Source organism: Lissotriton helveticus, chromosome 6 (genome assembly GCF_964261635.1).
Source record: "Lissotriton helveticus chromosome 6, aLisHel1.1, whole genome shotgun sequence".
Classification (NCBI taxonomy): Eukaryota; Metazoa; Chordata; class Amphibia; order Caudata; family Salamandridae; genus Lissotriton; species Lissotriton helveticus.
In genome coordinates, this window is record NC_136067.1 from 2,052,807,482 (window position 1) to 2,052,830,161 (window position 22,680).

Sequence of the window (22,680 nt, forward strand, 5' to 3'; positions counted from 1 at the left end):
GTTTAGACAAAGCGCTACGAGTAGCCCCTGTATCAACCAGAAACTGATCAGTAGAACCCAAAACATGTGCTGTAACATAAGGACCCCTCTGATCTACTGGTACTTCAACTGATTCCTCCCCCCATCTTACGCAATCCTATGCATATTGGGAATCATGACTTTCGGGGTGCACATAGTCAGACATCTGATACTGATTTCGTCTATCAAAGGTATTAGACCCTCCTTGTTGTTGCTCCCTAGATTCTAATCTAGCCCTGTCATTTAGGTTACCTCGTGGTCCAGAAAACCCCCCACGATTTCTCCCAAAACCTCTACCCCGTCCCATAGCCCTGTGTTCTCGCGCTAAAGGACACTCATTGGCCCAGTGGCCTCGTTGCTTACAATATGCACATTGATCTTTAGCCAAGTCTGTGCGGTTATATGTAGAATCATAAAAACCCCGACCACCTCTATTTCCTCTCTGGGGTGGTCCATACACTTGTGCTAACATAACTTTTGTTTTCAAATCCTTAGATTTCTTATCTTCATTACTTTTTGCTTCTAGTTCCTGACGCTCGTAATACTGAGCCATTGTCAGGAGGGATGCCGGAGTCGAAGTCGTCCAGGAGCTTTCACTCGCTTTCAACCGAGCTGCTACTCCCGGTAATAAATTTGAAACATATTTGTCTACAAACAGATGTCGACCCGTGTCATCCGTCAGAGACTGACCACTGAAATCGTGAAAAGTTTCTTCAAATCGCGTAAAGAAGTCAGAAACTGATTCATCTATCTTTTGCTTGCAAGATGCTAACATAGTCCAGTCAATCTTTTTAGGGGGAATAATCGTCTTTAATTTAATCAAAATAGCAGCAGGGAGGTCTAGAATGAGCTGGGGTGGTTTCTGCGCAGGTTTCCTAGCTCTGTCCTCCTCCTCAATGTCTTCCCATTTAGCTTTAAACGTCACTAAATCATCAATTTTCCGTACTGATCTCCACATGTCAGGGGGTAATATAAGACCAAAGAATAAATCAATGTCAGCTAATGTCATAGTACAAGAATTCAAAGCCCCCTCAACTTCCTCATAAAAGGCAGCAGGATTTTTCCGTGGGTCAGGTAACGCTTTCTTTAAGGCCATAACATCCGCTCTTTTCCAAGGAGTATATACCCAATTATAGATAAAATACCCTCGGGCATCAGCAGAATCTTTATCTGAACTAGTACCCGCTCCTTTAGGAGGAACATACAAAGGCGCTGCCTCTCGCATAGGTTTAACATGCACAATATCGACCTTATCTGAAGAAAAGATAGGTGATTGTTTCCCGTCGCCACTCAAACCCGTCTCTTTGTCGTCCACCGTCTTTTGTCGCTTTTCTTCTCGTAACCGAGACGCCTCATCCCGCAATACGAATAACCGTCGAACTGCATCAGCTGCCTGGGAAGGAGAAAAGAGACCTTTACGCAATTCTTTCTTATCTTGTATTATGTCATCAGGTTCAAGAACAGGAGAATATTTTCGAAAAGCCCCGACTACTTCATCAGAAAAGGTTTCAAGAAAATAAATTTTTTCCCTGTCCGGCCATTTTTCAAGAGACAACAATATTTCAGCAAGAGGAATTGTACCCTTAAGAATACGATAAGAAATTTGTCGGAGCTCCGCCATACGATCAGATGTTAGCTTAGACCGCGTGTCTACCTTATCTTTAAATGATCCAGAATCCTCATCTTCCCCTTTCGGAGCAGACGGGCCAGCATACGGAGGCGGAGAACGATTTAGTAATGAAAAATCATCATCAGCATTATTAAGGACAGGATAAAGAGGCCGACGAATGGGATATTGGCCAGATATCTGCAATCTACGTTCCTTTTCCCGTTTTTCTTCCGCATCTTTTTGTTCACGTTGTCTCATTTCTTGCGCCTTCTCGCGCACATTCTTCCTCTGCTCTTTCTCAATCAGCGCATGTTCACGTTTCTCACGCTCACGTACTTCTTTCACCCACATTCGCACACTCTCAAACATATCTTGTCTCGCTCGGCGCTTACACAGGCACTGTTCCACATACTCAATTTTGCGCACATCAAACGAACCATACAAAGGCCATCTCAACTCAGGATCCTTCTTGGTATACTTCCTCCACAATGTGCTGTACATTATAGGGGAAAGACCAAACTTAATATACATGTCCCTATTCGGCGTCCCTTCTGGGGGAGCCGGCTGCGATTCTTCAAGACTTAACCGGTTTCCACAGCAGCACCACTTACGTAGTGCGCTAAAAGCAGGCATGCTAGAAATAGTGCGAAATACACAATATTATACAGAAAAATGGCACTTAATCGTTGCGCCGCTCACAACCATATGTTGGAGAAAAATCTCCACATTGCCTACCTATATGTGTTGCAACGCATATATACCCATATTCATAATCATAATATGATCGATCATCCAAACATCTCCATATCCATATCCATAAGCCACAGCAAGCGTATCCTAAAACTGCCTTGCTAATCACTGGCTACCATAAACACTCACAGTAATTACCATACATTGGTCCTTACCAAGCACGAGCGTCCAGATTCCACTTGCCAAGTTCCACAATTTGCTCAAACAGCTTATCCACAGCAAACCGACAGAAGAGGTCTCAGTCGAAGACCGGCGCCACCCAGATGGTCAGATCGGAAGGAAGGAAGAAATACCTCAGGATGCCAGGACTAAAGACGCCGCTGGCAGTGATCACTTCCCCGGCAGAGTTCCACTCCTTCGTCACGACCAGTCCTTCGAGCCTCCGAGTCGCCGATGAGCCCCACGTGACGGGCGCCAATTGATGAGTTCAGGCCTCAGCAAGGCCCAAAGGTACCGAAAGGGTTCGCCCTTCTGTGTACAAAGTCCTTAGACTTACAAATGAAGTTGGCAAGGAAACTGGAAATACAAAAACATAGTTTAATAAACCTTTAAAGGTGGTGATACAACCTCCACAACACTTCTACAGTATTGTACAGAGTAGCACACTGAATACAAGCACATGGCCCCTTTTATACACAGTGGAAGGGGTTCAGCTTACAGCTTAGACAGAGGTTACAACCACGTAAGGACATTTCCAAATATATCAGTGGGTGGAGCTAACAGTATTTCTAGAACATGGGAGGGCTATGCTAATAAGGAACAACTGTTACTTCTGCTGAGCATGCGCTACACTCTCAAGAAGGACTAATAATAACTGTTGCTAGGTAGAATCTACAGAGTAACTGGCAGAGAGGTAGGACAATCAGAACATTGAGCACATGGCAATGTAGGGCATGAAAATGGTGGACTCGAAATACAAAATGAAATCCCTATACTAGATATTTGGACTGAAGCATTATGGCTTCAGCTAATGCTTAATACCGCTGTTTTATTTACAACACTTTGATCAGAGGAGGATTGGGTGGTGAGCCAGGGTGCTAAACCTACAGGTAATTTGATCGGCACAGGATGAGGGTTAAGCCAGTTCTTCATTGGGTATGTGGAACTAAAGGGCAAGCAGGCAAACCTTGTGACATGTGTTGGTGTTGTCCCTGAAACCACAGAAGCCAGACACTACTGCGGGGTGTCTGAGTTGCCAGGATCCCCTGTCTCAAACTACAGAACAAGTTTGGTTCTCTTTCAGATGTCATTTTCAAGCTGCACTTCAGACACAACCTGTGTGCAAGGTAACGGCTCTCATAGCAGGTGACTTTGGGGCTGACTCAAGCAGGAGTATCTAAAATAGGTGCACAATGCAATGAAGTGTGAGATCTCTGCAACTGGCTGTCATCAGCCTTCCTGAAGCAATAATTGGAGAGAGATGAAATGGCAGACCCTGACTCGGAACTTCCTCAACTTGAAAACAGACACTGCAAGTCCACCCCTAACATCTACCAAATGGCTCTGCTGAGGAGGAGGAAAACAAGACCCTCATTGAATTTGTAAGGAAATTTCTGTATGTTATCCTTTACTTTAGTGTGTGGGTCTCCGCCCTCCGGTCACAAGAATGCAGGCAATAGACTTCCACACCATGGGAAGCTGTCCTTTTTCTTCCATCTAGTTTCAGGCTAAACTAGAGATGTGCAGTATGGATCCAAGGGGCATCTGTACTCTGACTCTTGCAACACAGAATTATACTACCATATACTGTCTGAGGCCCGCAGCGATTACTTGCCTGATGGTGTCTGTTTGCGGCCCTATTAGGGTGGTACTCTGTCCTTCCGCATTCACCTTGACAGTGTAGGAGGGGCCAGGTGCTGATACTACATAAACACCATAGGACTCCCGCAGCGTAGGATATTCATACCATGCCATCTGATGCATGCAAGACTTACTTGCCTGATGGTGTTTGTTTGCAGCCCTGTTGGGGTGGGACTCGGTACCTTAGCATTCACCTTGACACTGTGGGAGGGGCCAGGCGCTGACACTGCATAAGCACCAACGGACTCTGCAGTGCCGGTGAAGACTGGGCCAAGGTCGTACCCGTCAGAGCCAAGAAGAGGCCTCTTGCTTTGCGGGCCTCTCGCTTTCAAGGCTCGTGTTTTGATACTGTTTAAGCGAGAGGAGAGTACTTTGGTGTTAAACCGCAAAGGGTAAAGGGTAAGGGGTAATTGGGCGATGGCCCAAGCACTGCAACACCTCCCCCTGCTCCTACCTCATTCAACAGAATGATTCAGCGTACCATGACCGCCATCAGGAATTAAATGGATCATACACAAAGGAGGCTTTCCCTCACTGCAGTGGCTGGGCCCGGCTCCAAAACTAAATACCCTGCCTCTCCTAGCTCTTCTGCTCTGCCATTGAATATTTTAGATCAACCAATCCAGGTTTCCCCATAGCAAACATAGACTTATCAGCCCCAGCATCGAGCTCACACGAACACCTCACCCCCCTCGAAGGGAGGCAAAACTTACCAAAAGTTTAACTGGACCCAAAGCCAGCAAAAAGGACACCCAACACATGGTGCAACAGATTGCTGCCTCTGCAATAACATAAACTATAATCTAGGCTGACCCAACCTTGTCAGCGGGGAATGAAGCGGTCAAGGGGGACCAGATTTTTGGCGGGCAAGGATTTAACCAAATGTATGGAGCTTCTACAGACGGAATTGTTCGCAATACTCACAACTGGATGTCATAGACCATGTATTACTGGACAGGATGAAATGAAGGGATGCATCTGTATGGGATTCTTGCACCTCCGCTTTGGCTGCTACAGAGACTGCTGGGTCTCAAAGCTCACAACGTTTTAACTTATCCGAGCATCCCTCCTGTCATTTGCCCTCCCCTATGCTAAGGCCTAAGCTCTAATACCCATGTTAACTTACTCAGCCACTGGGGCATTGCAGCAGGTCACTGCAGTGCCCAGCTTGAGGGGTGACCACCTAACACGACACAGGCGCGAGGAACTGGAGTAAATACCGGGGGGGGTCCAAATGGAAAAACTGCTGGTAAAAGTCTTGCCTCCTGCCCATTTGTAATAATCCTTGCAGGATTTCACGGCCTGAGGAAGGGTCAAAAGGAGACTCTCAAACAGTTGCTCAATAAGACTGCGAACTGGCTAGGTCGTCACAAGAAATTTCACACCCACATTAGCCAACAATATTTTGCTGACAAGGAGGGTAGGTTGGATTGGCACTTGATCTCTCGAGCGACAAGGGGATTGTATTATTATTAACTTTAACTCCCCATATCTGGCTAAAAGATTGCTTTTTGGGCACATGAGTACTCCGCTTGAACCTAGTAGTATTGTATTATTGCCCTTGGGCTATTTTTATAAACCAAATCCCGACCTGCTTGGGTTCGTGCTCAGGTTCATAATCAACCAGGGAAAGCGGTGTTAAGCGCTTCAATAGGGACAAATATTGGCTATGTTGGCTCATTTTGGATCCCTACTTATAATTGGTTTGATGTTTTAGCAGATATAGACTTGCTCAATTGGGTGGAGGCTGGTTCTATATGTGGACGCTGGAGATAGTGTGAGATCGGAAGTCAGCATAAAAGAGGTCCCTTGGGTGCACTGGCTCCTATGGAGACTCTTAAGAATAACTTGGGAGTACTCAATCGGAATGTAGCAGGGATAAAATCTTTATTGGCTGAGTAGGGGTCTGAGTTTCTTTTGGGATAGGATGCTTCCAAGTGACCTGGTTTGTGAAGGGGACCACCTTTTATCTAATAATCGCTGTGAGAAAGTGGCTCTATATAAACTGGACTAGAATGAAGTACAATGTGTATAGAATCCACCAACCCCAGAGGTATAATAGAGGTTAAAGTCAGAACTGACCTTACTCTCCAAAGTGGTAGCTTGGTCGAGCAGTAAGGCAGTACCAGAGGACAGTGTAAAGCTCTCAGCAAAAGGTTTCGCACACTTGAGGACTGAACTCCAAGCCAATTCTTTTTATATCCACAGATATAGTTGTTTTATTTTTAGAACCAACAGTTATAAAAATATACTTTTCTGGTTATGAGTACTCTCATGTAAATACTTCGCAAAGGGGCAAAAAGGTTGTGCACACAATGATTACAGTATTGATAGTAAGCAACACAGTCCTGAAACACACTTTAGCATTGAGATCAATGGGTTTTCTACATATAAGTACAGTTGATTACTTTATAGATTGCTTTGGAAGTTCCAGGACTAGGTCTTAGATTCAGTCCTGGGGTCTAAGCTGAAACCAGATTAGCAAAAATGTTTTAGTTACTGTAGTGAATTTTCATGACTATAAAGCTGTTTTAAAAGTTCACACTTAGAAACTTTTCATTGTAAATCTCACAATGTTATTCAATGGGAGGAAATTAAGGTTGCAGGTAAAGTACGATCACGTTACTTTTGTAACCCAGCACTGGTCTCCTAGGGCCAGCTCTGGGGGCTTAACTCAAAACAGGTAGGTAATTGCGTTTCAGTATTTCGTATGAATTTTAAAGAATATTTGCAGTTTTCAAAAGTAAAAAAGCAGACAATGGGTTCCTATGGAGAAAATACAGATTACTAGTAAACCCGCTAGGGATTACTTTTGCAGTTCAGTACTGGGCTGAAAGGTACAGTACTGGCTTCTCCCCTGAACCCAGGTGAGTACTTCGGAATTCACACTTTGGCTGATTTTATAGGAATATTTTCAGTTTTCAACACTTAAAAAAAATTCGAGTCAAAATGAGTCTGTTAACCAATGACAGGTAAGTGAATTACCGGTTTCCAGGTGAGTACTTGGTTGTTGAAGGTAAGGTTCTGGGCATAGGCTCAGGGGTCCCCCAAGGTCCGGTAAGTACAGTTAGATCAGTCCCAGCGGTAGCCGGGTGCAGAGGTAGGTAGGCTCAATGATATCCAATGAAAGGGGGCCTTCAGTTGGTGGCTGCTGGCTAGCAGGCCATGCGGCTCTGGGAGCTGGGCTCCTGGTCACTTGCTCAGGGCAAGGGGGGGGAGTAGGATAGGACAAAGAGGTCACAGCCAGCGGCACTCGGGCGGCTGGGTGCAGGGTGCTTTTGAGCCGTCAGGCGATCAATGTTATCCAATGAGGATCTTGAAAAGGGAAGAAAGGCTGCAGCTCGGGGACGGAGACTCTCCAGGGGCGACCAGCACTTCGAGAGGTAAGTTGGGATGTTAGAGCACAGGTTGTTACCCCACAGGGAGGCACAGGGGGCTGTATGGCGCCGGGTGCAGGGGTGTCTTTATGTGCCGGAAAAGCTTACCCTCGGCTGGTCGCGGTTGGGGTGGCCCCTGGTTCTGAGTCTGCAGGCGTCGTCTGGTTCGTCGAGGTGGGTCTTTGGGCACTGGACTTCGGGTCCCAGTCGCCGGGGGGACGTCCTTGTGGTCTTTGTTTGGTTGGGCCCGGCCTGGGCTCGGCTGGTGCAGAGTGGGCTGGTCCGGAGCTTCCTGGCTGGCACCAGGTGGGTTGTTGCAGCAGAGCCTCTGCTGATGGGAGTTCCAAACTTCAAGAGGGTCAAGGCAGGCAGGTCCTCTGGGTGTACCAAGGTTGCTGTCCGCGGGGGTCTCCGGGTTTAGGCAGGCGCAGGTTCCAGGATCAACAGGCCGGTAGGGCTGGGGCCAAGTCAGTTGTTGTTGTCCTGTTGTTAGCAGCTGCACGGCGGGTCGTCGTCTTCTTGATCTTCTTTCTTCTTCTTGGTATCGGAATCTGAGGAAGGAAGGTTCAGGGAGCCCCTAAATACTCATTTTAGGGGTGTTGCAGGTAGGGCAAGGGCAGGGACCAATGGGTCCCTGTCCTGGGGTGAGGACACCCCCTAGCCTGCTCCTCTCCTGTGTGAGGGGGGCAGGAGCCTAGCTGGGATTGGGCAGGGCTCCCCATCTACAAGATGGCTGGAGCCCGGGGTCGTGCTTCACCTCGCCTCCTCCACCTGAGGGGTGGAGTTGGCAAAGGTTGGCACACCCTCCTTCCTGAAGTAGTTTTTCCCACCAGTCTTCCCGGCAGAGTGGGGGTAGAACGAGTGGGGAGCCAGTTGCTGGGTACAGCAAATGGTCTGGAGAAGCTCTCGGAGGCGGTATGCCTTTGAAGCTTCCCCCTGTCCATCCTGGGGGAGGAGACATAGCACCTCGCCCAGGATGTGCATTGTTGCACATCCTGGGCAGGCCCAGGAGAGCGGGGGGGCTCTCCACCCAGGGGTCCAGCAACATGGCTGTGTGGCAGCCTCTGCAGCCACTCAGCCCAGACGTGGATTGTAGGTTCGGGTTTTGGAGGGCATCTCAAAGATGCCCTCATGTGTGCCATGTCGACTCTTGTTTTAGGTCTGTACTTAGGCACTCAGCCTGCAAAGGCAGTGTGTGGGTGCCAGGGTACAGGATCCCTGAGGGTGGCACAATAAGTGCTGCAGCCCTCAGGGGTCTTCTCTGGTCACCATGCCCTGGGTACCTAGGGTACCATTTACTAGGGACTGACAGGTGGCCAGAGATGCCAATTGGGTATTTTGTTTCAGCATAGCTTTTCTTTTTAGGGAAGGAACACAGGCCCTGGGTACCTGATTGGCAGGGAGCCAGGGCACACTCAGTCAAAGCACATCAGCAGTTCAGAAAAAAAGTGGGGGCATACCAAGGCAAGAAAGATAGCACTTTCTCACAATCGCCAAATAGACGGTAGCTAGAATGGGAAGCGTCCATTTGGTCTTCGTAGACCTCAGCACAGCGTTCGTTCGACACTGTGGCTATATCTAAACTGTAGGCTGTGCTGGGGTATATGGGGATGGATGATTCCCTTGTAGCCTTCTTGCATGATTTGTACACAGGACTAGAAGCATCAGTCCGATTTCGACCAAATGGAAAATGCTCTACACATTTTCACCTGGGTAGAGGGGTCGGCAAGACTGCATATTGGCTCAGTAGCTTTTTATTCTTCATATTAACTGGCAAGACCAATTTTTAGGAGGTCATTGTACCGAGGGTAGGAAACACATTGCTCCCAGCATTACTGTATGCAGACAATACTGTCCTCATAGCACGCACAGTGAATGGTTTGCAGCTTTTATTAGAACCAATTAATGGAATATCTGGGACTGAAAATGTATTACTCTAAATCTTATACGATGACGCTAGGCCTGAAAAATGTCAAATTCAAAACACATGCAATTAAAGACATTTTGTTACCTGGGCATTCTTTTGGACAACAAAATGAACTGGGACCCCCTGATGAGATCGTTAGCACACATCATCAATGCTAGAAGTATATTGAGGTTTCCCCATAGTGGACCCTCCGAGATTGTACATGATGAATTAGGTGCTTGCTTTATTGCAGATTATATAGGACTCGCCCCTTATTTCTGTGGTTTTCATTATGGCTAAAAAGCAACTTGGAGTTTAACAGGAAGATTTTAAGAGACTGCTTAGGCCTGGATCACTGTCATATCATGCCAATGAATTATATAAAAACCGTGCTGGGAGAACTGGGCAAATCGCAACTTTTTACTGACCCAGAGTTGATTTCCAAATCAGACATTGTCTGGGCGAAGGAGGATTTTTTGGGAAAATATGCAAGAAAAAAGGGCTAAATTTTAATTGTCCAAAAGTCTGTGCACCCATTATGCTATGGTGAAATCTCGGAGCAAGATAGAATTGTATTTAACGTTGGATCTTCTGTTTTTTCATAGACTTTTAACGTTTTTCCGACTAAATCTGTTCCTACAACTATTAGCGGGTGGTATAAACCCTCGGATTCTCCACCTTGCTCGTGCGACATGGCTGCTTCACTAGGCACTGTACATCTTACTTGTATTTGTCCCAAAGGGGCCAGCTTACAATAGAAGTATATTCCTTATTTATTTCTTTATTTCGGCCAACGGCCATAAAAGACACACATATATACATTCGTTAACTCATATATCATAACAATATACGTGCATCAAATCATTTAGAACAATAATTTCAATAATAAGGTGCAAAATTAATTTTCACCAATTGAATCATAAGCATCATTCATTTAGCAGGAAAATACAATTTTTAGCAGCAAAGTTCAGTATTTAAAATCAATCCAGCTTCAAAGCACCTGTCCCAATTTCTTTCGGACAATAAAAACCGAGTGAAGAAACCTACTGATACTGAATACAATGAACTGTGCAGTATTTGTTTTTAAGATCCTGTATGCTGTAAAACAAGATCTGGTTCCTAAGAGAACACACATAGGTTTGAGCCATCTTTTTCGAGCTTTCAGATATGCTTTGCATATAAACAACATATGGACCTCATTCTCCTTGCATAAATCTGAGCACATAGGACATCTCTCACTTGTACTATTAGGACAATCCAGTTTTTTATTTGTCCAACGCTCGATGTTGGAATTCAGCATGAGGTTCCCATACCTAAACTTCAGGAAGAGAGTCTTGGCAACAGGAGGCTCTATTTCGTCCAAGAAGGATTCAAAACACGGTTCACTTTTGAAGGATAAAAAATGTTTAGTTAAGGTGCCAATTCTACTTTCATGAACATGTCTGTTGTTCATAAAGCACCAATATGCTCTTTTTACCATGGTTTTAGCAGAGGCTGGTAAATTCTCTGGGTTTTCCCAGAACGAACACAAACCCAGATTATCGAACCATTTTTTAACATGCCCGAACCACCGAAGGGAATTGAAAGAATCTAAATTCAATACTTCTTGAAGACCATTCCTGTAATCTATCAGTTCAGGAGTGGACCAAATCCTTATCCAGAACATTAATGGTCTTATGATAGTTAGGTGGTCGGTTCGTTTGAAATTCAAATCGAGCTGGAGAGGTATTAGTGGTGTACTGGTTGGGACCTTTACAATTGTTCTCATAAATTTGTTATCAAGGCCTTGGAAACTCTCCCTGGCCCAAGGTCCCCATATCTCAGCCCCGTATAAGGCGGCAGATTGAATTTTAAATTTGAAGAGTTCAAGTACAGGAGTTATACTTTTACTTGTACTAGCATTCAATCTACAGATTATAGGTTTTGCATTATGGGCATATGACACCCTACTTTTCTCGATTTGAGCCTTCCATGTTAACTTAGAATCGAGTACTACCCCCAGATAGGTAAAGTTCTCCACAGTACCTAAAGTTTCCCCATTCAGGGTCAGGTTCCCTCTGTCCGGTCTAATAGGATTTAAAGCCATACATTTTGTTTTATCAACATTTATTTCTAGCCCTTTGGTCACACAGTAGCTGCTGAAGGAGTTTAAGAGTGCCTGGAGGCCCTTCTTGGTTTGGGATATTAAGATGGTATCATCCGCGAAGAGCAACGCAGGCACTCTCTCTCCATTCAGCTGTGGTGAATCATTGTTGCAAGCATTAAGATAATCAGGCACATCATTAACAAAAATAGAAAACAGGGTGGGGGCCAGGACGCATCCCTGTCGGACACCACGCTTAATCGGGATATCTCGCGTCAGTTCACCTTTCGGACCCCATCTGATGTTTGCGTGATTTCTAGCGTGCAACTCGATAATGTGGACCAAGAGACTTTCTGGCAGACCGGCTGTGTTTAGCGATCTCCAGAGCAGATTGCGAGGAACAAGGTCGAATGCCGCCCTTAAATCAATAAAGGCTACATACAAATGACCTTTCCTAATGTGAACATACTTCCAAAACAGACAGCAAAATCTAAAGACCTGGTCTATCGTGCTGGTCTTAGACCTAAAGCCTGCCTGAAATTTGGAAAGTATAGCCGACTCCTCCAACCAGTCATTTATCCTAAATAGTAGATGCTTCGCATAGAGTTTTTGCAGGATGTCCATTAAACTAATAGGTCTATAATTAGAGGGAACAGATCTTTTTCCCTTTTTAAAGATCGGGACAACTTCTGCTGCACGCCAACTATCAGGAAAATTACAACTTACGGACAGAGCATTAAACAAACGATTGATATAGGGAGCCCAAACTTCAGGTACGTGTTTATAGAGGTCACCCGATATTTTATCTGGGCCGGGAGCTTTGTTATTTTTTAATTCACTAATTGCCCTATATGTTTCTTCCAAAGTAAAATCAAGACATACAGGTAGTGGAAGTGAACATGGGAGCTCCTCCTCCTTACCATTATCATATGGTTTGTACAAATTGGAAAAATGCGTCACCCATGTCATTTCATCAATGAAAGAGTCCTTCACAGGTCTACCAGCATGCCCCCCGTTTGCAACCAACCTCCAAAAGCCAACATTATCGTTATGTTTTGCAGCAAACAACATGTCAGCCCAGATTGACTCTTCCCATGTTTTCTGCGATACTCTTTGGACTCGCTTATACTCCTCCCTGGCGAGTCTAACATCATCTTGGGATTTACTTCTAATCGCATTTAGGAGCTTCCTCTTAGCCATTTTACAAGCATGATCATACCAAAGTTTTCCGTGGCATCCCACGCGTACATTTTGCTGTTTCTTCCTCGGCAATTTGGACATATGGATTCTTAATTCATCAAAGAAAACCTTATGTAGCTCAACAAAATGGTCGCAATTATCAGTAGACAAGGGTTGTCCTACTAGGGGTGTAAAAGTCCTATCAAATAATGAGTAAACTGCAGCCAGGGTCTTACCCTCACTTAAAAGATGCGGCCATTTTAAAGCACGTCTATTATTATTAATTGTATGTGCATGCTCACATTGATCATCAGCAACTACCTCACTTAAGGCGGGGCCGTGGGTGTCTCTGATTGTGTGGATCAATAAAAAGTTCCAGAGGAAAATGATCACTCTCGACCCTTAATGATACTTTAAAATCAATCATAAAATGCCAAATAGTTAAAGAAACAAAGATAAAATCTAGTCTGCTTTTTGATTTCCCAAAGGTAGGTTGTTTTGTAAGATCTGAGGGAAAACGACCATTGCATGCTCTAAGGCCGTGATCAACTGTTAGCCTCAGTAATTGAACCGCCAGAGTGGTACACGGGACATAGTTCGAGGTCTCAAGCTGGGGGATATTATATGCTTGATCCTCATCTTGAAAAACATCGGAAATCCCAAGGATCGGTTCGAAATTACAATTCAGGTCGCCCCCCAATATCACAGGGACTTCGCCCACCACCCTTTTCAAAAAGGTATCCAGGATTTCCAAGGTGGTCGAGACCTTGGAATGCCCTGTAGGTCTGTTATAGACATTAATAATATAGTATTCGCCCCCTTCAGTTGATACAATTTTTAAAGCCAGAATGTCAGGGGTTCCTGTGTCTATGGGATCAACTCTTATGGCTAGAGTGATTTTAAGCCATATGATCAATCCCCCACATGGCCTTCCCCTATCGGACTGGGTGGCCTCGATGCCAAAGGTTTTGTATCCCATCCTGTGCGGGATATCCAATGCCCAAGTTTCTTGTAGTAGGCAGAAGTCACTGGAGTCGACATAGTCTGCCCATTCTGGGTCTATCAGATTTTTGCCCACTCCAGCGATATTCCATGACAGGAACAACAGCTGTGGGATTGACTCACTGCCAGAGGAATCAGATTCGGCGGTGAGAAGCATTGGTGCCAAGGGGGGGGCTACACTATCTTGGTGTGGGTCATCTATCCTTATCTCTTCATCAATAGTCGGTACCCCAGATAAAATACTGGTCTTAGCACCAGCGCAGTCCTCAACATTATCAGTACGTGCTAAAGTCAAAGTTGAATGGCTTTCCATATGTCCGAGATTGTGATCAGACATTACGGGGGGACTTACAAGAGGCCCTGCAATCTGAGTTGCAGAGGCCGTTGCTACTACATTGGACATTGGTTGCCTTATAAGTCAGTCTACCTCCTCGAGGCTACCGAACCTATTCTGGGTGGGTGGACCATTCCAGCACATAAAGGGATCTTGGTAATTGAAGGGATAAATCCTCCAAGGATGGCGCTGTACCAGGGACCAACCATCGTCCCGTGGTTTTTTAGGGGGTGGAGGGTAAAAAAAAGACAAAAGTCTAGGGATAACACAGGAACCTTCACCATTGGGGCAAGAACAAATATAACGTGCTGTATGTGGGTCCTCAAAGGTCACCACTATACAGTCTCCAACCACAAATTTCTTTGTGGAGCCCACCCAGGGAACACGACGCACCATCAGCACTCTGCTCTTCCTACCATTAGGAATTGCACGGTTCGCATTGAGCCAGTGCATTGTCTTGTTCTACAGGGACCAATGGTTCTCGTAATGGCCATTTTCGAGCTGAGAAACACCCGTCAAAACGACCACGTAATCATATGCCTCTGGGGGAAGATCAATGTAACCCCCTCTAAAATTATTCTTTACAGAAGTACCCTGGGAATACTGTTGGCGAGATTCTGTGGGGCATGGTTTAGCAGGAGGGACTACAATAGAGTTTAGGATGGGTACAGAACAAGAACGGGAGGGGACAACAGGTTTAACGGATACAGCAGTTTGGTTCACACCCACAGTTCGTGGTTTCGGAACCGGACGTTCCGGTGGTAGTACAGGTGGAGGGAAAGAAGAAGATACCTGTGAAATCGAATCCTCTACCCCAATGCCCTGATTTTCTAGACTTCTCAAGCCAAGAGTGGCCAAAGCAATAATGCTTTTCTCCATCTCCAACAGACTGTTTTCGATGGATGAGAGTCTATGAGGAAGAGGTGTGGCGCCGCGGCCAGGGCGACTGACGCTGGAATCTGGGGACCACGGTTCGATCCCCGGCTCCGGCGGCAGGTTAGCCCAGCACCATGTGACTCTGGGCAATAGCTCGCTTAATCTTCCCGACGGCCCCCAGCGCCTAGAGACCCTTACGGGTGATTGTGCGCTTTACAAATGTGGACTTTTTATGAGCAAGAGGGGAAAGGAGTTTCTTGAGTGTTTCCCAAACTATGCCTATAAATTCCCCGTCCTTCCCTTCCTGGCCCTCAATAGTTGAGCCCCCCTCTTGTAGTGCGGTAGTGGTTTGAGTGGGAACTAACCCCCCTTTGGCACCTTCTAGATGTGTCTGTTCCTTAAGGATAATCCCTTCAGTTATATTGGGGATTGGTACAGGGAGCGGTTTTAATTTCTGTGCCACCGCAACTCTTGCCTTCTTCCGGTAATAGATATACCGGGAGGTCTTTTTCCTTTTTGGGAAATTACCCGAATTTAAATTAATTCTGGATGAGTTAAAAATTACTGGGTCGGGGAAATTAGAGCTAGTGACCTGCGTGTCAGCTAAAGATTTTGGAGTTGCTGGGATAGAAAAATTAAAACTAACATTCTTCACAGGGGACAATACAGGTGGAATCATATCACCAGCATCAACAACTGGCCCTAGGACCTGGGAGGCAAGTTGTAGAGTTGGAGCCTGGTGAACCTCTGCCTGCAGGACTAATGACTTAAGAGTGGCGGGTCGCTCCGGGGTAACAGCAGTAGCTATATGCCCCAGTGAAGATTTTTTTGAAACAGTAATTACCTCCGATAATCTTCTAGCGGCTGCCAACTCAAGAGAAACACGAGTCTGCAATTTAGAAATTTCCTCATCAATGGCCAAGTTGGTACGAGTGATAAAATCATCCATTGGACCACTGATTGAAGTGTTTCCCTTACCAGTCTTGCTACGGGTTATCCTAACGGACATATTTATACACAATAAAAACCTAAATAAGGCCACCTATGGATTATAAATATTAATAGCAACACCAACCACAATTTAACAATATAGCAGAATGGGCGAAAAAGGGTAGGCCAGTCCAGTCCTCGGCCGTCCTCGAACGGCCTCAAACGGCCCAGTCTTTGCCCTGTCTTCGCCCGGGCTGCGTCCCGCGCTGCGGGAAGCGGAGACTATGATATAGGGGGTGTGGGGGGCGGACCAGCAGGGAGAGCGGACCGGAAGCTCTTCCTTGGTCATGCAGGGACTTCTGGGAAATGAAGTCCCCGCACACTCGCAGCCCCGCTGACGCCTCGCGCCCACTGCCGCCTTACCGCCACAAGAGATGCCCCGCTGAGTTGGTGTTCACTCCTCCCGTCGAAGCGGCACCCGCGAAGCGGGTGCGGCGAGATGTGGGCTTGGTGCTCGGAGCGCTGGTACAAAGTTAAAATAAAAGCCGCTGTGCCTCTGGCCCCAGAACAGGACTGCTGCTGAAACAAAGTAAGTGTCCCACCCGTCAGAGGACTGGGTCGCCTCTAAAAAGCCTCATGGGGGGGGCGGGGCAGCAGGGAGAGCGGACCGGAAGCTCTTCCTTGGTCTTGCAGGGACTTCTGGGAAATGAAGTCCCCGCACACTCGCAGCCCCGCTGACGCCTCGCGCCCACTGCCGCCTTACCGCCACAAGAGATGCCCCGCTGAGTTGGTGTTCACTCCTCCCGTCGAAGCGGCACCCGCGAAGCGGGTGCAGCGAGATGTGGGCTTGGTGCTCGGAGCGCTGGTACAAAGTTAAAATAAAAGCCGCTGTGCCTCTGGCCCCAGAACAGGACTGCTGCTGAAACAAAGTAAGTCATTCAAGTATATTCAACCCCTTTTTCTGCCTCATGATTTCAAACAAGCAAAACCAGCTTTATTGTAATTGCAATTTTTAGATAATTTTAAAGTTTGCTATTTATAGTGTTTTTTTGCGGATGTGCTTCCTTCTCGTTCATAAAATAATTTTTGTATTGGATCTGATTTTAAATGATAAAATCACGGAACCGCTCCGTCATCAGTACAGCGCCACCGCAGCTGATGATGGAGTGGTTCCGTCATCCGCATGGAAAAGGTTAAATAAGCCGTTTATTTGCATAATGCATTGTTGTTATTATTATTATTATTATTATTATTATTCCACCTAAACAAGTATTCCAATCGCAGACAGCTACCATGTTATAGTTAGTGTCAATTAAGCACGTTATAACAAACTTTAAAAAGAAGTTCAGGCTAACGAAGTTCGTATTTAAAGTTAACATAAAAAATAAAATAGAAATGAACACTTTAAAACAGCTTCATGACTGTAAATAAAGTAATTACTTTTATGCAGGTGAGAACAATGAGGATGGGCTTTGTGCTGTCTCTCAAAGTGAATGCTGCTAAAGAGTAAAGTTGGCTGAACCATCGCCTCAGACCATATGCTGTGGGGTGAAAACAAAATGTGAATGGCAGTGGAAGGCCAATGGATGAAGTGCATTAACCAAAAGCTCCTCATTATGTACGATTGTTTTGAGAAACAGTAGTTCTGACGAGACAGCTAAAGTTGTCTCAAGGACGAGACCTAAAATAATACGGTTGCTTTACAGATTCACAAAACGCAGTATGCTGACACCACCGCTTTGTGACACACACACACACACACGGCATGGACAATTATACAGTGCGCACTACAAGGACTGTTTGTGCGCTCTTCTAGGTAGTGGAACAGCCCCTGTGCTCACACTAGCTTAGTGTGACACTAGTACTAAAATAACAGTGAGGATGCCAGTTTCATGGGCAGGCAGGGGTACACTCCCATATACCCTTCAGGGGCATCTCTTTCCCAACAGTGAAGCATTCTATTAAAAACCTCTCAGGACTGGCAGTATTAAGCATACTGTGAAAGTAGGGAGCTTCTTTCCCCATTGTGCCGATAAGCCATTTTAACCCTAGTCATAAGAAATAAGGCATCTTGGCCATAGGCTAGCAGGAACACAGTAAATCTACATACATTCATCATCTTGCACTAATACCTAGGCAGTTCTAGTAGCTAAAGAAATCCCTTAACTACAACCTGGCAAGCTTAGATAACATTCATAAGATGGGTGAATGTTCAAAGATCTGCTGTAGACACTTCTGTATCAATGCTTTCCCAAGGGTGAAGGGTGTATTGTTCCCAGTGAGTAGTTTAGTCACCCTACCTCTCTGAGTACAACTTGGGCTTCCATTATTATTAGCTCATTACAGTAAATGATCATAAAAGAATAACAATCCACGTGATGCAAAGACATCCCCTAAATTGACCTAGTTGTGCTGTGTTTTTCCAGGTGAAAAGCGCAACAACAAGATGTAGACCTGCTCAATGTTTTACAGATTTATGTTCCTTTTTAGGGTGCATTCTAATGCCCTGCCATTAAGGACCGCACACGTAGGAGTGGCTTCATGGATTCTGGCCATAATGGGATAACAACTACTACTGGACCAGTATCTCATGTGATGAAGGGCGGCGGTTTAGTGAACTTTGCCAATTTATTTCTAGATTTTTCCCTCTAACCACTTTTTCTGGCATACATAACTTCATTGTATATAAATATACAGCATGTTGTATTTTATTCACACTTCATCTTAATGGCGGAACATTGTTTTACTGTACTTTGACAAATAATGCCCTTGGGAATATGGTCTGTCAGCCTGTATTGAAATATTCAGTGCCATCACTAAACCATTGACACTGTCTAGTTAATTTGGAGTATTTTGTTAACTTTTCCCCACTTTGGTGGTAATTTTTGTTTTGTTTTCTATGACCTAGAGCATTGCTACTGGCATCGGAGCCATCCTGATGTCCCGCAACCTTCCCAGCGCTAGAATGGTAAGTCTGTTTCCCTTGTGATTAATTGGTCATTAGGTTATCTTGTTTCTTGGAGATTGTTTCCATTATCCTCCCATATGCAAATCTTGAGAAGTGTGCAATGTATGTATCTGAATTCATGTGGGTATTTTTTGGTGAGCAAATCTACCCAATGGCAACAGAGCGCTTTAAAGGGTCAGTGGCTTATATGCTATCCACAATTGTGGCCAGACTTTGAGGTGTTGGGCTGCAGTGTTCATTGAAGAGGAGAGCATTTCTGATGGCTGAGGATGTTTTAAAACCAGCATGCATAGATGAAAGACCTTTTTCTTTATTTATTGCCATTTCTTTTTCTCCTGCCTGACAATGTCCTGACTATGCCTATGTCAATGCATGTAGGTGGTTAGTTTGTGAGCCAGATACTCTGAAGCAATGCTGATAGTGCAGCTCATTTAGCAGATAATGCGGGTATGTAAGAGGAGCCAGTGGAGTTCCCTCAGGCTGAGGTTGCTGTTTTTGAATTTCTTTATTCTATTGATATGACATTTTTTGCCTTTCTCAGGGTCATTGTGGTGTCAAAAAGGCCTCTATTTAGATGCTAGACTGCATCACATTTCTGATGCCGCTTACAGGGATAGAAGATTTACTTTTTGCAAGAGGAAATGTTGGTACTTTGCTATGGTGGCTTGGTCTTCTTGGCGATTTACTCCCTGAGGGGGGGGGGGGGGGGGGGTGGTTAGTGTATAAGATGCATGACTAGGCGTTGGTTGAAAGTTGTGGCTCATTCATTCAGAATGCCTGCAGTTGAACCAGTATTGGGCCAACTATTACCAAGTAGGAGGAATTAGGTGTTGAATGGATTGAGCTTTATGTAGGTGCTGGACATCTGAATTGAGTGGAAGCTGTGCCGGAGTCCTCAGGGTGTCAAAAAACATAGATAGTTTCAGGTAGAGTTGTGTGCCCGTGGTGTATTGGAGAATTCTGATGTTGCTGTCTCTGTTCCATGTGAAGGGTGGAAATGACTGGGGACAAGCCATTGGGTTCTAGGGTGGGTTTCTTCAACAGTATAAGGATCTGGTTAGTTTTGAAGGGCTCTAGGAGGTTATCATGGGAAAGGGATATATTGATGATGGTTAACAATGGCCAGACCTTCCTACAAGAAAATGTACCAGTTTAATAAATAACTGATTGAACAGACCTTTCAATGAACTATTCATAGTTTCATACTTCTGAAGCTTCCTTTTGTAAGATTACAATCTATTCCACATGCTAAAAGTATATTGTTGCTCTCCAAATCTATGTGTACACAAAGAAGGGGTCAGTTTCACCCTCAAGAGCATTGATTCGAGATGTAAGTAGGACATGGTCTTCAAGGAGGGGGCTTTGTGAGAATTCACTGAAGAGGTTGATAGCACTGGTCGTGTTAGTTTGGGGTTAACACTCTGCATGATCATCTTGAAGAGTGTTCTGCTCATCTTGGATGCTTCATTGATGGTGTTAATGTAGTATCTGGCTTTGCTTCCGTGATGCCCTCCCAGCTGACCTCTAGGTAGGTTTTGACTTCACTCCGTCCCAGAGCCTGAGGACAGTTTGGAGGGTGTGGAGGTTGTAAAGCAAGTTGCAATCAGTTCATTATTGCATATATTGCTCCAGTCGGGCTTTCCAGATTTGTGATGGTGCGACTGCCCACCCATGGATTAGATGTACATTGTGCCCTCTCTCTCACTTGGAAAGGAGCTGCTGATGCTTATCTGGAGCAGTATTTTTGGTGGTTGACCCAGGAGCATAATTAGATTTGGGTGAAACTATAGACCGTTTTCCTATGTGTTTTCCAGGTTTTCATTGGTAGCACATGCGCACTTTTGAAGATGTGTACCCTAGTAACTATTTGTTTATGGTGGAAATGTAGGTTGATAGTGCTAAGGTTTGAAGTGAAATGCCTGTGTTGATTTCTTTAATTGATACACTTGTATGTGTTTATGTAATAAGTTTGCATCTTTCAGATCCTAGAATTAAGTGATAAATAAGATTTGTTGATATGATCTGGCTATATAATGATTCCTCGTGTGATTGGGAGCACCTCTTACTGTGTACACTTTGGTTTGCTTCCCATTTTCTGAAGTATTGTTGGCTTTGGTAAGTCTATAGATTGTCTCGAGCCCAGAAGAATAGGTGCTTACAGAAGTATGGGCTGTTGTTGTTGGAATACACTAGATGTGTTAAGATACCCCTCACACACCAAAAGGGCCCTTGGTGTCATGCTTCATCATCGGGGTCTTCCCGCCCGGCTGCCGGACGGGGCAGTGCTGCAACAAGCGACTACGCCGGAGCACCTTTTTAATGTGGGTGCTATGTGAGTGAATGGGAGTGAGTGTCAGTAGGGTCGGGGGTGATAAGTGATGTTAAAAAATACCTGGCCTAGTGGAAAGAACATTTTTAATAGGCACTGGCTGGTATTATTAAAAAAAGTGATATCTGAAAGGTTAAGCTAGTTAGTGGGCTCACTTTCATGTGCGGGTCAACATGTTTCGGGGCGTCATGCCCCTTCGTCAGGACCGGGGTCAGATCCCCCTGTCACTCACTAAATGTTGTTTCCACAGTGTGTGTATACCTTACATTGTAAAGTACTAATTTATCAATGTGTATTGAACATATATTTTATGTAAATACACTGCCCTTGCTAATGCTAGTATACTTGGTTGTATGCCTGAAAAAACAAGAACCAGGAGTTATAAGTGCGCGTATCCCAAAGCGCTTCGCTCTTAGGTACCTGTGAAAGAAGGTGAAGAAAAGACTAACACATAAAACACATACAGATGTTGCTGGATGCCCTGTGTAAAGTACAGAATTCAGCGTTGAAATAATGGCCAAATATTGTTATATACGTAACCACAACTGAAGAACACACAGTCAATCACACACTACAACAGTAAAATTATGTAAGGTATGTACAAGTTGGTAGATACATACTTTGCAAGGAGGGGTGCAATGCCCCATGAGCCAAAACAGGACAGATGGGTAATATTGGGTCCAGCTGCAAGTTTTTGAAAATAAATGGGGAGAAGGAACAAAAAGGAACAAAAAGGAAAGAAAACCTGTTGATTTTCAATGGCTGCTTCGTGATGGAGAGAAAAAGCATAAAGGACTGATGCTTGTCTTGGAACCGGCTATGCCGTACTTACTAAACCCAAAGCCTCGTGGTGCTTCCTCCTCTGTCCGTGGCTTCCGTGAATATGAGAGAGGAAGCTTGGGCGGGGGCTTATATAGTCAAACTAATTGGGTTAATTGTTTAGCTAGATTGGTTAATCGTTCTCTAGATGGGGACACGTGTGGTAATAAACACGAGTTGGTCAGGACGGTAAACGCGGTGGCCATTTTTAACTAGTCAGATTGTGGCTAAGGCATCCGAATTATGGCCGATAAATGTGTTCATTATCCACGCTCATTCATAAATTGATAGCGGACATAGCGGGGGAAGGAACCGTTGCGGCTCCGGTAAAGCCGATGCTGTTAGGTAGCGCGCATGCGCAGTTAAAAGAAAAGCAGATCGCGCATGCGCGACGAAAGTGTTCCGTCGCCGCGCATGCGCGGTAGGCCACCCGACCGGCAAACAGTGTAATGGCTAAAGTTATGTGAAGAAAAGGGGGTGGAAAAAAGGAGTCCTTGACTCATGTGAACAGGGACAGGTAAAAAAACGTCCAGATGGGCAGATTGTGTCCAAGACAGGACAGCAGATAATTCTTTTGGGATGGGATTAGGAGGGGTTGGGTTATTAAGTGATACTGACGTTTTTAAATAGTGATACAGGAGACATTGAAATCACTAGCTGGATGTATTATCAGGAGATGGTCTAATCATTGCGCATTTGG

General features: G+C 45.2%; 1 protein-coding gene across 2 annotated transcripts in view; it reads left to right on the forward strand.

The window, feature by feature from the left end:
- The window catches only part of KRTCAP3 (keratinocyte associated protein 3), a 92,757-nt gene that overhangs the window by 36,980 nt on the left and 33,097 nt on the right, over window positions 1-22,680 (forward strand). For both annotated transcript variants that reach the window (XM_078650111.1, XM_078650112.1), the window contains exon 3: window positions 18,773-18,832. In XM_078650111.1, the coding sequence (XP_078506237.1) occupies window positions 18,773-18,832 (60 nt within the window). The remainder of the gene's footprint in view (window positions 1-18,772; window positions 18,833-22,680) is intronic.